The sequence below is a fragment of the Clytia hemisphaerica genome, unplaced genomic scaffold (genome assembly GCF_902728285.1).
Source record: "Clytia hemisphaerica strain Z4C2 unplaced genomic scaffold, Clytia hemisphaerica genome assembly, whole genome shotgun sequence".
In the NCBI taxonomy this organism is placed as follows: Eukaryota; Metazoa; Cnidaria; class Hydrozoa; order Leptothecata; family Clytiidae; genus Clytia; species Clytia hemisphaerica.
Genome location: NW_027103771.1, coordinates 220,754 through 236,684, shown reverse-complemented (window position 1 = coordinate 236,684; position 15,931 = coordinate 220,754). Strand labels below are relative to the sequence as shown.

General features: G+C 35.2%; 2 protein-coding genes across 3 annotated transcripts; one reads left to right on the top strand and one right to left on the bottom strand.

Moving 5' to 3' along the window:
* The first annotated feature begins 1,494 nt into the window (after positions 1-1,494).
* Positions 1,495-3,598, top strand: LOC136806029 (frizzled-1-like). The gene is made up of 2 exons (XM_067062606.1): positions 1,495-2,066; positions 2,519-3,598. Exons 1-2 carry the CDS (start codon positions 1,538-1,540, stop codon positions 2,830-2,832), a joined length of 843 nt encoding a protein of 280 aa, XP_066918707.1. The 5' UTR covers positions 1,495-1,537; the 3' UTR covers positions 2,833-3,598.
* Positions 3,599-4,827: 1,229 nt separating this feature from the next.
* On the bottom strand, positions 4,828-15,416 carry LOC136806028 (voltage-gated potassium channel KCNC1-like). 2 transcript variants are annotated; one of them, XM_067062605.1, is made up of 5 exons: positions 15,348-15,416; positions 11,926-12,244; positions 10,177-10,451; positions 6,943-8,690; positions 4,828-5,823 (listed from the first exon to the last, which is right to left on the bottom strand). In XM_067062605.1, exons 1-5 carry the CDS (start codon positions 15,381-15,383, stop codon positions 5,799-5,801), a joined length of 2,403 nt encoding a protein of 800 aa, XP_066918706.1. In that variant the 5' UTR covers positions 15,384-15,416; the 3' UTR covers positions 4,828-5,798. The 2 variants fall into 2 exon arrangements, with proteins under 2 accessions (XP_066918706.1, XP_066918705.1); XM_067062604.1 differs by lacking the exon at positions 15,348-15,416 and adding an exon at positions 12,893-13,010.
* Between the last annotated feature and the right edge of the window lie 515 nt (positions 15,417-15,931).

The window sequence follows — 15,931 nt, the reverse complement described above, 5'->3', positions numbered from 1 at the left end:
AAATAGCAATGAGGTGTCAATTAAAAGGGGCTGACCTTAATAACAGTGACATAATGACCAACCAATAATCAGTGATTTATTTTTCACTGTTTTTGACTCCGCCTATTTTTTATAGTATACATCCTTTTGAAAATAGAAGACTACAGTAGTCTCAAAATATTTTGATGGGCAGACAATCGGTTTGATATTGGGATGCGTGCACACGTTTTTTAGAAGAATATCTAAAATGTTTTAAGCCTTTGGATGTTCTTATCTTTTTTTTAGTTTTAAGCCTAAAGATGTTCTTAACATGTTCTTATTTTTACGATTTAGTGAGTAATTTTGACCATTTTCCTAAGAAATTCTGTCTGTAAAGCTTTACAATTTTCTTAACTTGTTCTTAATATTTTGTTCATTGAAGCCTTTCCCAGCTGGCACACAACGTTGTTTTAACGTTCAAATAACGTTATTTGGACGTTATGAATGTCAAATGGACGTTGTTTTGACGTTGTGTGCCGACTGGGTTTGTTCTTATATAGTTTGTTCTTATAAAAGAAAACGCTGTATTAGGTCGTCTAGATTTCTCTTGAGATGGTATGAAACAGGACGTTTGAAATGATCAAGTTATTACTTTTAGTTATTTGTCACAGGCAGATGTCACTTGTCAATATATGTCATTTTTTTAGCGAAGTTTTAGGGTATTTCTTTCATTTGATCCCTTATTCGTCAATCTTTTGGAATTTTAGTATGATTGTATCATGAAAATTTTTACACTGATAATGTTTCAGACATTTGATATTTTACATGGATGTCGGAACCGCTATGTGGATAAACCGTGCTGGCACGGGTTTTATGAATTTTTCTTTTTTTTCTTTTCTTGTCCCGTTTCATACCATTCCGTGACCTTTTTGTGATATCCTTGATTTAGGTATTGGTGTGGTTCAATGGTTTTAGAAGGTATTCATAATTAATTATTGTAGTTTTCTTCAATTCACGCAATCGCGTGAATTCTTTTCGAAATTTACGCATTTATCCTTTTTTTTTCGAAATTCACCCGATTTCTGTTCGCGCAAAGTTTTCCAATTCACGCATTCATGCAAACCTCTGAGGGGAGGGATCTTTTTAGTTGGCGGATGATTCAGGATTCTGAAATTAATATCTGTAATTCTGTAGCTCGGGAAAAATTCTGACCCATTCCATTCAGCAAAGTTTCATAAACCACGTGGTAACACTCTGCTGTTTTTTTGTCACTCTCTGAAGGACTACCCATAATATATTTATACTTTTATCTTCTTAAAATGGAAACAAATAAATAACAAGTGGCTGTGTTAATCTTTTCCTGTCCCGTGTTTTTCTTCCGGTGAAAATGTCAGAAAATAATTTCCTTAGCTTCCTTCTAGCGATTCGATAAATTTAAATATTAGCGATTAAAACTCTGTATTCGTATTCGTGACAAAAAAGCATCAGTTTATTGATGTAGAAAGGATCCTCTTCAAAAGTTTTCAAGGTTATTACTTTTATTGATTTCCATTTAGGTTAGATTCAAACAATAAACACAATGAGTCGCATGGAATGGCTTGCAATTTCGATATTGCTTTGTCAATGTGTTTCTTTGACAACATCATATCGATTCATTGCAATGAACCAAAGACGATCACCACAATGTGAGAGAGTAGAATCTCTTACATGTTTAACCAAAGTTGGGGAAGGTTATAACTCAACCATGTTTCCTAACCACCTTGGACACTCTACACAGAAAGAAGCACTAGCAGAAATGCGTGATTTTGAAGTTCTCATTGAATCAGGCTGCTCCAAATATTTAAGCACATTTTTGTGTTCTCTTTACTTCCCAATTTGTACACCTGGATTAATGACAACAGTGAAACCTTGTCGTAACTTGTGCGAGAAATCGAAAAAAGGATGTGCTCATATTGTCCAAAAGTACGGATACGAATGGAAATTCAACTGCACACAATTCCCAGACCCGGCCACAAGTGGAGAGATTTGTGTTGGTGCAACAACAGTTGATGCTAATCAAGTAGAGGATAAAAGCGTAGCCAAGAAAGAAAAGAAAACCAAGAAGAAGGGTAAGAAAGAATTACAAATAGTTTTGTCTCAAAGAGTATTAACTTCAATATCGTCAGAGCTACATTTTAAATTAAGCTTTCTTCTCAGCTCCCAGTAAAAAGATTAAAGATAAGCCGTTAAGATATCCTTCCATAGGTGGGAACCTAATGAGATAAAAAAGTATGGAAACGTCTACAGATGTATGATTGTTTGATTACGCACGCTTGACGTGTTTTTCGAATTCATCATATAAATATTCTTAACTTTTTGGGAAAAATCATCCTGAAATATTCTTACGGTATTCTTAGGTTTTGATCCAAACCCAGCCAAAATCTAGTTTGTAATAGATACCTCAAGCAAAAATTTTGTATCTTTGTGGAACCTTTAATATCGGCCAAGTTCATCATAAATGTTCTTATAAAATAAATTCTTATTAAAAAAGCGTGTAATACTTTTTGTCCTTCTTTTTTAGCTCGAATGGCTGGTGGTTCTGAAAATGACATTCTTGATATAACTTGTCCCCGAAACAAATACATTTTCGTTCGAAAAGTCATGCATTTTGGTGACTCAACGTGCTGTAAGGTTGCATCCAAAGCTGTCTTGACCGCTTTATGTAATGGTAAAAGGCATTGTAAATTCACTGTCGCCCCTGAGAGTCTTGGAGGACATTGTGAGAAAGGCAGAACAGGACAAATCATGGTCCGTTATCGATGTACAAGTCATAAAGATAAGAACTGCTCACAACAAAATGCCATCCCACGAAAATCACGAAAAAATACCAGTTAGATAAAGGAATAGCACTAATCGGTTAATTCGAAGAAAACTTGTGTGTCCTTTTCTTGTGTAAATAGTATATCAATAGTCTGAGAAGTTTTTGCCGTGTTTTTTGGCAATTTAACAGGCCTAGACCTTTCTAAACTACCAGTAAGTCTAGCGCAACAGAGAGCACCGTTTAAGTTTTCTCAGGCTAATACAAGCATTAAGACAAATCTTGGTAGGGTTAGAAACGCCCGATTTCCGAAACTCGAACCTCTGATGATTCTACAGAGACTTGATTGTGTAGATAACCTTCAAAATTTAGTATAGAGGTACAAACCTTGGCAAAAATTTTGTTTTAAAATTGCCATTTTTTAAAGTGTGGAATTTCTTAAAGTTTTATTACTTTGATACAGTGTTCCGCGACAAGGTATACTCAAAAACTAACTTAAATTTTAGATTAGCTGAAGGCGCATTCAACGTTCTACGGTGAAAATTTCATTGCGAAAAAAGTCTTTGTTTTAGAGATATGAAGCTTTAAGCACACTAAGTTGGAGATGAAAATAGTCGAGATTGTAAACTTTCAAAGCAAAAAAAAACTAATTGACTTTTGATTGACAGCTCTTTTTTATGTCATTTTGATGAAACCTTACTTTTTCAGTATACGTTTTTCCGGAACACACTATAGTTTTTTATTTGTTTTTAATATATAACTTTGATCGTCATTTTGATACATTTTTTACAGATATTTTTTAATATATTTGATCTATTCAAAGAATTGAAGTCTTAAGTTAGAGACCTCAGTTTACTCCCTAAGGCTCGCCAAAGTAAGGGAAGTAAAGTTATTCTTTTTGCCGCCCCTCTTTAATTATGCATTTGGGTGATATAGGAATGATAGACGTATTTTCCTGTTAGATTCAATCTGTTAGTTTTACCTGATGATTATGTTGCTAATTAGATGCTTTTGATATTGCATCTTAATTAGTCCCAATTAATCTGTGGAATTTTGATTGAATTACAATCTGAAACTCTCATAGAAAAAAAGGCTTGTCCGCTGTTGCACTTTTTTTAATTTCTTGCATAAAAGTAAGACTTAGCCAAAAAAATCGAACTATTTTCTGCTATACTGCTGGTGATATTAGCTAGATTACAAATACACAACCCTTTCTCAAGATTTCTAAGTCAATCAAAATACGTGCACAGAAAACTGTGCTAGGTTTCTCCTGCAATCGGCGCCGAAATATATTGGCACTTTTGGGTATTTTAACGTTTTTCAGAATTTAAAGATCGGGCGAGAATTGCAGTTTCAGTACTTCCACTTTGTTTCATTGGATTTTTCGATTTGGGAGGGGTTACTAGTAAGTGGATTCCAGGCTATACAGGCTATCTGGTATTTTCAGCCTCATTGGAACATTTTTGAGCTTTTAGATCCTGAGATCTTAAGGTCCTAAGTTTTAAGTCTCATGTTAAAACTCAAAGTTAAAACTATACTTTCTAACCGTACTTGTAAGAATGTAAGAATGGTCGAATAATTTTTTTTATAAGAACATCAAAAATTTTCTCAGCTTTTTGACTTTTAAGCCTAACAATGTTCTTAACCCTTTAAGTGCCACGGAATCAAGTAAAGCAGGGCCAAATTTGGAGGTTCTTGGATGACTCGTTGACCAAAAATGGTCAAAAAACGGTCAAAATCTTAAAAAAGTGGATTTTTATCAAATTTTTGTATTTTTTGACTTTTTGGCTTAAAATCTCGCTAGAAAAACTAATTTTTGATTTTTTTGCTTGACCATGAAGCACAATCCAATTCCTACGAGTTAGACAAAAAATGACGATTTCTAACTCAAACTGGGAGGGCTTCACCCTCCTACATAGCCCGGGTCTGATATATACGACATTGGCACCTAAAAGGGTTAACTTGTTCTTAATATTTTGGTCATGGGAGCCTTCTTATATAGTTTGTTCTTATTAAAAAAACATACAATGCAAGTCCGAAAATGGTCATAAGGTTTTTTTTGGATTAAATTATTTCATTTTTCTGTTGATTATCAAAATTATAAAATTTCCTAGTTCTACTGTTAGATATTAACAAAAAGTGTTTTCTTTTTAAAAAGTTTAGCATAAAAACGAAATAAAAAGCCCTGAAATGTGTTTTCAATATGAGTCAATGAATCAATTTTAGAGAGTGCTTTTGGTATATTATTGTCAATAGTTAGTTCTGAATCAACATAGTTCGTATCTGAGAATACTCTTAAACTCGCCTCTTGTCCATCGTGTCCATCGTCCATCGTCCATTAATTAACGAGTATTCGAGATAAATTGAGTTTACATGTCTCCAAAATCACCGTCCACTTTGCTTGACGACGGTAAAAACACCAAAATACCGTCGTCTGTTTAGGTGAGCAAAGGCGAAATAGAGCCGTGCATCAACTATCGACTTTGTTTTGTGATCGATTTCACTTACCGTCGCCCTCGATATCCTCCGATACATAAACTCGGTATTGTATTGCAGGTTAGTGCTATCAAATTAAGAATTAACTATAGTTATATCAAATTCACTCAAATTCTGTTGCTTTTAAATTCTTTTTTACTGTCAAAAGTAATAAGTGGGCATATAGGTTTGACGATGTAACGGTATAAACATTTTTTATGTTGGTGTTTCGGTATTTGAATATAATAATGACGTTATTTCGGTGTCAAACATGCAGTAACTAAAAGGATTTAGTGTTGGCGGCGATCTAAAAAAAAATATGTCGCTATTTCAGCACACAGGGAGCACAAAAGTAGCATATAAAATTCTTCCAGTCATTTTATTTGGCGAGTCGTCTTTCGAACTTCATAGATATGCTTTTATCTGTTGTATTCAGGCACAACTATTGAAGGCCTGGTATACGATTTACCGTAAAAATGCCTAATATTGACGTTCTTTGTACTAAAATTCATCGTGTTATCTGAGTATCCATCTCTCTCCGCTTCTGATAAGTTCACCACAACGCTGTTCAAGTAGCCGTAGATTCAAATGAGCTGAAAAAATAAAGAACGTAATTTTGATGGTTTAATCTATTGTGCTTACAATGCACCTTTTTGACCGTAATCGCACGGTCAGGCGCGTGCCACTTTATTAATTAATTATCCCTTAAACTCGATCCTATCCTTTTTTGACACCTCTTTCTATTGCCTATAGGTGCAAAAAAAGACTGGAACGGTTTTAGGATGGTAAAACGGACAAAAAATGCCTGTATGGCAATTGGTGGCTATGGTCGAAAAGGTCTATTGATAGCTTACAATCAAGCAAAAAATATATAGTCCTTTATGTAGATGGCCAGTCTTTAATTTCACTAAAATCTTTCAAATAATATAGGAAAAAAAATGATCGTTCTAAACCTTTTCTGCATTCGAACTAACAACGTGTAAAAAAGGTGTCAAGGATATTAAGGACTGGTTCATGTTATCTATTCCGAAGGGAAATGATTTTCTATTATGTACAGATGCCAGTGAACCATACGATAAAAGGTAGCCTTAAAGAATTATTAGAAAAAAACTAATTCCCATGAAACTTTATCACTTAAGTCAAGTTTGAGCATTCAAAATTCTGGTTTGTGGGACCCCCAACCCACTGGAAAATTTGGCCAAGCTCCCGACTGGAAAGTACCTTACAATTTTAGCCTCATTGGAAAATTAACTCTTCTTTCACCTCCTCCACTGGACCTTTTGACCTGGGACTAGAATGTTTATCATGATTGGGAGTTCAGTATTGTTCAGGGTTGTTTTGCTCTAATAAGCATAAACCCAGTAGCATGAAGAAACGGGTTTGTTCAAAACAATAGGCTCTTCCAGAAAAAATTGAATATGGGGGGAGGGGGTTGGAGGATATAACATTTTTTGGAAATTTACCCCCCCCCCGGACATTGTGACTTTCGATCCCCCAGACAGCAGGTGTAACCCCCTGGACAAGCATCAGTCGCACATTCAAAACTACCCTCAAACAGAGCAAAGTTACCCAGAATTAAAGCAAGTTTAGCCCCCCCCCCGGACAAGACAAGTTTTGTAGATTTTTCACTACCCCCCGGGCACTAAATCATCTATCCCCATGTAAGGATATTTTCTGGAAGAGTCCAATATAATTTGAAAACATGGACTTACAACAAAGGTGAATTCTTGTGATAAACAACTTTTGGGGAGACGGGGATGATTGTACATGACATTTCTTCATCCTTAAGGGAACATGATTCTCTTGAAGAGTCACTTGGTCCATCAATCGTAAATATTGGTATAACCAAATCGTTGGAAGTCTCATCTTTGGATTTCCGTGCCTTTCTTCGAGCACAAAGTGAGGAATTTTCGATAGATGAAAGTTGAAATGAGGTTCGTTCGGGGTCACATGATTTTAAATAAGTCTCTAATCGTTTAGATACTTCTTCTAGATTTTTTGTGTTTACTTTTTTACTCCAAGTCTCCCTGTAACTCCCATTAGAGCGTGGTGTTGAAAAATGTTCTTCAGTGTAAACTGAGCTTCTTCGAAGATGGTTATAAGCATTGTTTTGCATTGCGATAATATTTGGTGTTGCTTTTGAGCTGTGGGTTGTAGAGTTTGGAGATACAGTTGTTGAAGAAGTTAACTGCTCACTATAGCCTGAAGTACTTGATAGTGGATTCTCCCAGTAGCTGTTGGATGAGGAAGGGGTAGCGGTAGCAGAGCTATGATAAGAATTCGGTGTTAAGTACTGAGAACCATACATGTTTGATGAAATATTCAAACGTTTTTGTAACTTGTCTTTACTGAAATCAAAAAGTTCTGCGTTGTTAGATCGACTACCAGGTATCTTTAACGCGTTTCCTGATTTACGGCCTCGGTCAGTTCCGTCCTCTCTCGTATCTGATGAACCCCGTCTTTCATTGATTCCTGGCATTGATAATTTACGTTCTCTATTCTTAAATTGTTCCATATCTGAGCCAAAAAATGGACTGTTTGGTAAAGAGCTCCGCCATGTACAGGTGCTTAGACCAGGGCTAAAATGTTCATAACATAGCTGGGGCGTGGTCGGTTTCAAAGGTGATGCTGGATGAGATGTTGCCATGTACCAACTATTTCTTGAAGCGTTGGAAACCATAGATGATCGATGAGTAACACCAGGGTTATTAAACCATGTATTGAAATATGATACATGGTCTTTATTTTCATTGGCTCTTGTATTTTTCTCGGTAAATCGTAACTTGGATTGAGCGTGTGAATAATATAAGGAGAAGTTACTAACGACGACTGGTACCGGTAGAGCAACAACTAAAACACCACATAGAGCACATAACGTACCGATTACTTTTCCACCGAGGGTTTGAGGTACAACGTCTCCATAACCAATAGTTGTCATAGTAACAATAGACCACCAAAACGAGGTTGGAATAGATGTGAATTTGGTATTCAAGACGTCTTTTTCAGCATAGTAAATCAAACTTGAGAATATGATGACACCGATTGATAAGAAAAAAACAAGAAGACAAAGCTCGCGACAGCTTGCTTTCAAAGTATGCCCTAAAATTTGTAGACCAAAGGAATGGCGTGATAATTTGAGGACCCGAATAACACGGATCAGTCTAACAACACGTAAAACAACAATGGATTTGACTCTATCGGGCAAAGCGATTGAGATAAAGAACGGTAAAACTGCACACAAGTCTATCCAATTCATAATGTTCTTCATAAATTTCAGTTTATTTGGACAAGTCATCAAACGTAGCACATACTCGATTGTAAACCAGGTGGCACAAATAGCTTCAATAATTGCAATGATTTTATACTGTTGAGAATCTTGATTTCTGAAGCGTGGTAATGTCTCCAAACAAAATGTTGTGACCGAAAGGACAATGAAAATCAAGGAGATGGCGGCGATCAACTAAAAATATGGATAAGAAAAATTTGAGATCAAATTTATACTTTTTTTAGTTAGATTAGAGACGAGATTTTACGTAGTTTTTTAACTAGTAATTTAGTACCTTCTTTAGACAGTATTTCTATTGTTTTGAGACCCAAAGTCAGTTGACTAGCTACGAGCTGAACGGAAAATGGAAAGGAGTGAGGACTCAAGGGTTTACGTTGTGACGTCCTAGAGAGAACATCGACCATCGCTGCTAAATTTGATTTAAGCCAGTTCGCCTTAAGCTTGCACTTTTTCACTAAAATGCGGGAACTTTGTCAGTTTAATAAGACTTAGAAGGGTTCCCACATAGAAGCAGAATAGACAAATATAGGACTCAAATGAACTTTTATTCTTCATCATTGTGTTTTAGAGTTTTTAAAGTTAGAATTTGTTGCCGAGTTTTGAAGTTTTCTTCTCTTCCAAAAGCTTTCATATAAATTCTGGAAACCAAAAAAGTACATTAAATTGTATTTTAGCGTTCCTCTAACTCGAGTTTGGGTTATGTTGAATTTTATCATTATGTAATGTGTGATGTTTTGAACATAACCCTAAAAGCAACGTTTCTTGTTTTTTTTATCTTGATTTTTGCCCTTCTTGAGGTTTTTTTTTTCATTTTGTCTTACGACAGTATCAGCTTGGGATTATTTGATTTTTTGGCAATTGATTTATTTTTAATCTCTATTGCGAAAAAAGGTTTCTCTTGAAGTCAGTTAGGTTATGTAATGTAATGTAACTAACATCATACCAACCAAAAAGGGGCGAGAGGCATATGCTAGGGAAGAGCAAAATAGAGAAAAAAAATCTTTTGTAGAGGTCAACCTAGTCTAGCAAGCTAGACGACTAATTCAGACATGGAAATAAAGCAAAAAGTAATGGAGGGAACAAATTTAGTTTATACAAAGTAAATCCCGTAACAATAATCGTATTATCATATAACACCTATACTACTGTATTACACGTATTTTGAACGACTCCAGTCTAAGGTCAACCAAATATAGCACCATTTAAAGTTTAGCAAGTTTCTACTTCTTTGATTTGATAGTTGCACTTTCGATGAGCTTTTCTAGTGCCATATTTAGATTATGATTTCCCCATCGTTTGGTTTGGGACGGAGGGATTCATACATTTTGTATATGATCGAGAGAAAAACAGTCTTAAATGAGCAGGAGCTCTTGAACAAAATACGTTTAAAAAAACCAAGGGTCACAGACGCAAGCCCCATGGAGCATGGACCTTTTTCCAGTATCAAACACCTCTAGGAAAAAAATCTTAAGAACACTATTTTCCATATAACACTGGCCACGCAGTGAAATTATTTTACCCGTTGGCATTATTAAGAACCAATAAAAAGATTCGGTAAAAATATCAAATAGTTAATTTTTATCAGTTTAAAAATCTAAGAAAATTATTTTTCCATGAAATATACTTAGAGTGGTGACTCTAAACGTTGAAAAAGTCGTACCTTAGCAGTTTTGCATGAATTAGGTTCTTCGAGGATGTTCCAAATAGTTGATTTATACTTTCGTTTAATTTTCTCGAAAAGTGATACAAACATCCACTGCTCTGTATCACCTAATGGATCGATAAACGTTTGAAAACGTTCATGTTCGATGAATTGGGATTCGATATCCGATAACATCGATTGTTGTTCCACTTCATCGACTACATCTTCGTTTGTTGAGCTGAGCTTAAAATTGGCTTCTTTGTGTTTGTTGTATCTGTCCCAACAACAAGAATCTGTACCGAGAAAGAATGGAAACAGATTTTATTATCATGTTTAAGTAACAGCAGACTATAATTCAAATTTCTTTTAGTTGAATGCTTTTTATAATAAGTCAATGTAGTTCTCAATCCCCACCCCTGTGACACAGACCCGGTACCCCAGCCCCACAGGAAAGTTGGGCAAAAAATTCGTCCCCGATGGGGAAAAACCCTAGAATTTCAGCCCCATTGGGAAATCCAATGTTTACTCCAAAGCCATCCCCACTGAATTTTTTAGCCTTGAATTGGAATATAATTTCTATCCCCGTTCGAATTAGAATAGCTATTTTTATCCCGACTGTGAGAAAGGGGTGTAAATTAAATTTCTAAGAATATTGTTCGTAATTTTGGAAAATCCCTCATTAACTCGAGCAAGGTAGACTTTTGATTCGAGTTTGAATTAGTACTTAGCATTAGGATATAACCAGTCCGATTTAATTTATTCCCAATCTTCCTTCTTCCAAATCTTTAAGCGTTGATATAACTTAACATGATTCGACAATCCAACAGTGGGGGGTTCACGGTCCGTGGAGAAGCGGACTCGCCCTTTTTACGGACGGAGACGAAAATTTGGACGGAATTTCGGAAATTGAGTTTCTTGTGAAAGACGGAAAATTGGGTAAATTTTCCAAAAATCTGTCGGGCTTTTAGGAAATAGTCCAAATTTTCAGAATCATTATTAATCCTCCAGTTTTAAAAAAGTTTTCAGTAGCAGATTTTTTGTTTTTGTTTAGACAGTTTAAAAAAAATTAAAAAATTAACGGAATGACTACCCTGAGTATCAGAGGTTAAGTTTTCAAAGAAAATAGTAACCTCTGAAGACAAATAATAGAAATTTTATCGCGCATGTGTCAATCTAATCACTGTAGAAAAAATCAAAGATGAAGAGCAAATATTACCATATTAATGACGGGAATAAAAATATCGACTATGACGCTCATCCAAGATCTTGGATGGTCGTCATGGTTACTTTTGTCTTCGCTGATTGCGCGATGAATAGAATCTCGATTCGTCGGCACAGCGTAAATATATGATTTTGAGCTGTGCTTTTCACGGTACGGAATGACAGAATCGGGTATCCATTAGTAAAATGGCAACCTAAACTCAGTCTCTAAAAATTTTTAAACGCCAGAGCTTGTTATAATTATTTGTATCGAATATCAAAATCTGATCATTTCATTTCATCACTTCAAAATATTAACTCTTTATGGACGTTTGGGCCATTGGTTGGCCCATACTAAAGACCATACTTCAAACGAGGATATTTCAAGAACCAAAGGCTTGTTCAGTTACCGTTAGAAAGAGCAGGAAATAGCAAGAATATGACTATTTGAGGCGCCTTAGCGCGAGACGTTGTACGAAATATTTTGATTATTTTTTCAAAAAGTGCGTTTCTCTCATCCGGAAAGAGTTAAAAACATTTATTTTCAATCCACACAGGTTGACATACCTATAAACCGTTCTTCAATACCCCAATACTGAAGTTCTTCCTCAAATTGAGCTCCACACACATCAACCGGACAATGTATTTTTCCTAACCGGTAATAATTTAAAATATACGGAAACCATATTGGATTCCGGTCGAAATAAAATTCTCCGGTCGTAGCATCATAATCTGGACTTTGGCTTCGTTTCTGTGTAGTCCAATATAACCGAGTATCTGGTGAAGTTGAAATAGTACTGGACATGATTTCGTGACGATATCCTCCGACATTCAGTACAAGCCTTTCATCACTTTGTAAGTTGGTCAACTTTCTTCGTTGTCGTCTCTATGATAGAAATTGATATAATATTTCAGTCAATTTTACGCTTGTAATACACCTTTTTGACCGTAGTCACCAATTGCCGCACGGACATTTTTCCCCTAAGCTCGATCCAATCCTGTTTTGACACCTTTTTCTATTGTCTATAGGTGCGAAAAAAAGACTGGGATGGTTTTAGGGTGGTAAAACGCGGACAAAAAAATGCCCGAGCCACAATTGGCGGCTATGGTCAAAAAGGTGTATTGTGGTGACAAAACGCACCATACCTCAGTGCAGAACCAAAAATTAATTTAGATATATGTTTCATTAATAAATCCAAAACATTGCAGTTCAATTCCCATCTTTATTGACTATAATCGGATGTAAAATTTTAGTACAAGATATACCACAAAAAATTGACTACCTTAAATTGATTGTGCTATATGAAGAGTTTAAGATTAAATTTGTTCTAGGCTGCCAGCAACTAATATATTTTGTTATAGCAAAAACTATTTCAGGAATGCGTACAGACCACAAATCTATTCTCTAAAATTCAAATTCCCTCATTTTGAAAATTTTCCGGCCCTCAAAATATCAGAATTTTATATAAAGTCCATCAATTTACGGGGCCAATATAGCTGCTGGGTTTAATAAGTTTTTCGAACGCACACAAACCTTACGAGCTCTCTTAATAATGCTTGGAGTTGGTGCCAACCTCATCTTTTCATTATAAAAAATCACTCCTTCTAAACGAGATATTTTCCGAAAAATAAGTTGAAATTCTTCGACAAGCTCAAACATAAAGAAGGGCGAAGAAAAATAAAAGCAGAATAACAAGTAGAAAATGTAGAGTGATTTTGGGAAAGTTTATCCTATCCCTTATACCTTATCGATAGACCAAAATGAAAATATAAAACCCCTTTTTTTTTAAGAATATTCAAGAAAAGTCTGTCAAAAGTATTTCACAGTACAAAATAGTGGCCTGTGTAAAATTTACGCAACATGGTTTTCTAAAAACTGAAAAAGTAAAAGTTGAAATAAAGTTTTCCTTGTCGATACTTTCTTAAAGATCGACTGAAGAACTCGTTTCTTTTTTCAAATATACTAAAAATCAAATTCTTTTAGCTTGAAGTGTGTACTAAAATTTTTTGTTGGAATGTTAGTTATATAATGTTTGAAAAGATAATTAAGAGCATTATGATTTTTGAGTTTTTTGAGATAATTATTGAAAAAAAAGGAAGAAAGAAATCAACTTTTCAGATACTTTGGCACTACAGACTTTATTTTCTAATATATTCATAGCATAACTCCATTGATTCTGACCCTAGCCTGATTGATTACAGCTTCTAAAACTGCGTCCATATGCTTTTTTGGTTGATTTTAGCTTTTTCTTATAGACGAAATGTTTCTCATACATAAAAGTGTTGTTACACTTGCAAGATAAAAATGAAGATCCTAAGTAGTGATAAGAAGTTGAAAATGGAAATCAAAAGTGCTATCTCATTCTCGTGCGTAGTTGAAAAATAAATTCTTCTATATTTTTTGATTTAAAAGATCTTTATTATCACATCTCAAACTCTTACACAGTACGACAATACAACTTTGCGTACATTACAAAGTTAAGCACATTTATGCGGCGCGTATTTCAGTGTTTAACGGAATTTCCTCAATGTTTTATATGGGAGTCAAATTGTTAGGGAACAAAAGGTAAAAGTGTGATTTCAAAAGCAATCTTTGCCATATTTGTTATATCGGTGTGCAATCTTATGTAACTCTTGGGAAATACAAGGCTTGGTTAACTATTAAACATGATCTTGAGTAATAATCAGATCTACAAATCGAAAACTGTGCAAGATACAAACTACAAAGGCTTCGAATGAAAACTCTATTACACCCCCTTCTCACAGATCCACTGGGATCCCTTCCCATTGGAAAACTGACCAAAAATTTTGTCCCCAGTGGGAAATTATACTCAAATCCTCACTGCAAAATATTATGCTATTTTCCAATACCCACTGAATTTCCAGACTTGAAAACAGTTGAATTTAAATTCACACCCAAAATGAGAGATATGGGAATATCAATCCCCATCGAATTTCAGTTCATTATTTTTACCCCCACTGGCTGAAAAAATCCTACTGGGTCTTTGAGAAAGGGGTGCTGTATTGCAAAAGAGTTTTATTAAATATTCATTTTCGAGACAGGAAGAAAAAACCACTACCACCAGCAAAAGTAATAAGGCACAAAAATTTTCCTAAAAGAATATCGTGTTATCTTTGTATGAAAAAATGAAAAAATTGGTACGGGATTATGAGCATCCTCACAAATTTCTCACAAATGTTTTAAATATGTGAAGAGAGAAATCAAGTTAGCAACTACTGAACCACGAGGAATAAGCGCCCCGTGTAGCTTTTAATTTTTGAAGCGAAAGTAAGATAGAATTTCTTCATGAGATTGAAGATGATCCAGGTGAAACCAATTTCTTTATTTTCTAATTTCGTAAGCGGGGAAGTATACTCTGGAAACCACATATCAACCTTTAACCGCGTTTTTGGCTTTTGAGAGGACTGGGAATAGGCCATTTCACAGTTGAAATGAATCATGGGTAATCAGGACTGGTTGCGCTCTAGTAACAGCTTCCGGTTAGCTAGACGCAAAAATCTTCAAAATTTCTCAAAACTTTGGACCAATAGTAAGTACTCATTAGCACGCATTGGTCCTGATTACCCATTACGCTTTGCTTTGCCTATGAATATACAAGGAAATGGTGTCAATTCTTTGTTTTCGAGAATGTCAATGTAACGACTTCAAACATTTTGACGTCAATATTACAACCGGTCTCTTCTAGCTCTAAAAATTGATAGGTGCATTACAGGATGTCCGAAAAAAAATATCGAGTTCGAACATGATTCTGAGTAGAAGGTTGTTGCATGTGTTTAACAAAATGTAAGAAAATATATACCAACACAATAATTGTTTATGATTAAAAAGACTAGAAGTGGTACGGCTCGATGCTTTTTTTCCGGACACCCTGTATAACTGTATAACCAGCCATTTTATAATGATCATAATGAAACGCGGTGGGAATTCAATATTAATTTAGGAACCACGAAAAATGAATATAACTCACCTTGTTCATTCTTGGTAGGATTTTACCTGATGACATTGCAGTCAAATTATTTCAATTGTTGTTTTTTCTGAAAGGAATGTATGTAGCAATGATGCTTAATGATTAAAAATGTTAAACTTTAACCCTTTTTAAATCAGGTCTTTCCATGTCAGCCTTAACACCCAAGAATACCGAGTTTATGTATGTGTGTTTCTCAGCGACGGAGACGTTAAGGTTCTAATTTGACTAGATCCTGACCAGATGAGTACGGTAAATCAGCACTTTTACCGTCCTCGATTTTGCGGGTCAGAATTGCGGGTTATTCTAAAACGCTTCAGCCACTCTACCATCCTCAAAAGTGCAAATACATAAATAAATATAAAGAGACTAGCCGGTACCCGGCGTCGCACGCTGGTTAAGCTGTAGCTGAACGCACTAAAAGTCCTTTGGATGTTGAAGCTGGCTTAAAAAAGCGAACAAAAAAAAATCTCTACAACGTTTAACTCTAACCTTCCCCGGGTGTCTTATCTTTTAACCATATTTGGATCGTGTACTGTCCCCCGTGACATAATTTTTTGTTTAAGTCAAAAGTTATCAGAAAGAGC

Coding starts and splice junctions, on each gene's coding strand:
- LOC136806029 (XM_067062606.1), top strand. CDS start 1,538: ATGAGTCGCATGGAATGGCTTGCAATTTCGATATTGCTTTGTCAATGT. Junction 2,067..2,518: donor AAAGAAAACCAAGAAGAAGG/GTAAGAAAGAAT, acceptor CTTCTTTTTTAG/CTCGAATGGCTGGTGGTTCT.
- LOC136806028 (XM_067062604.1), bottom strand. CDS start 12,937: ATGAGGTTGGCACCAACTCCAAGCATTATTAAGAGAGCTCGTAAG. Junction 12,245..12,892: donor TTATTAAGAGAGCTCGTAAG/GTTTGTGTGCGT, acceptor TTTCTATCATAG/AGACGACAACGAAGAAAGTT. Junction 5,824..6,942: donor CACAAGAATTCACCTTTGTT/GTAAGTCCATGT, acceptor TTATTTTTTCAG/CTCATTTGAATCTACGGCTA.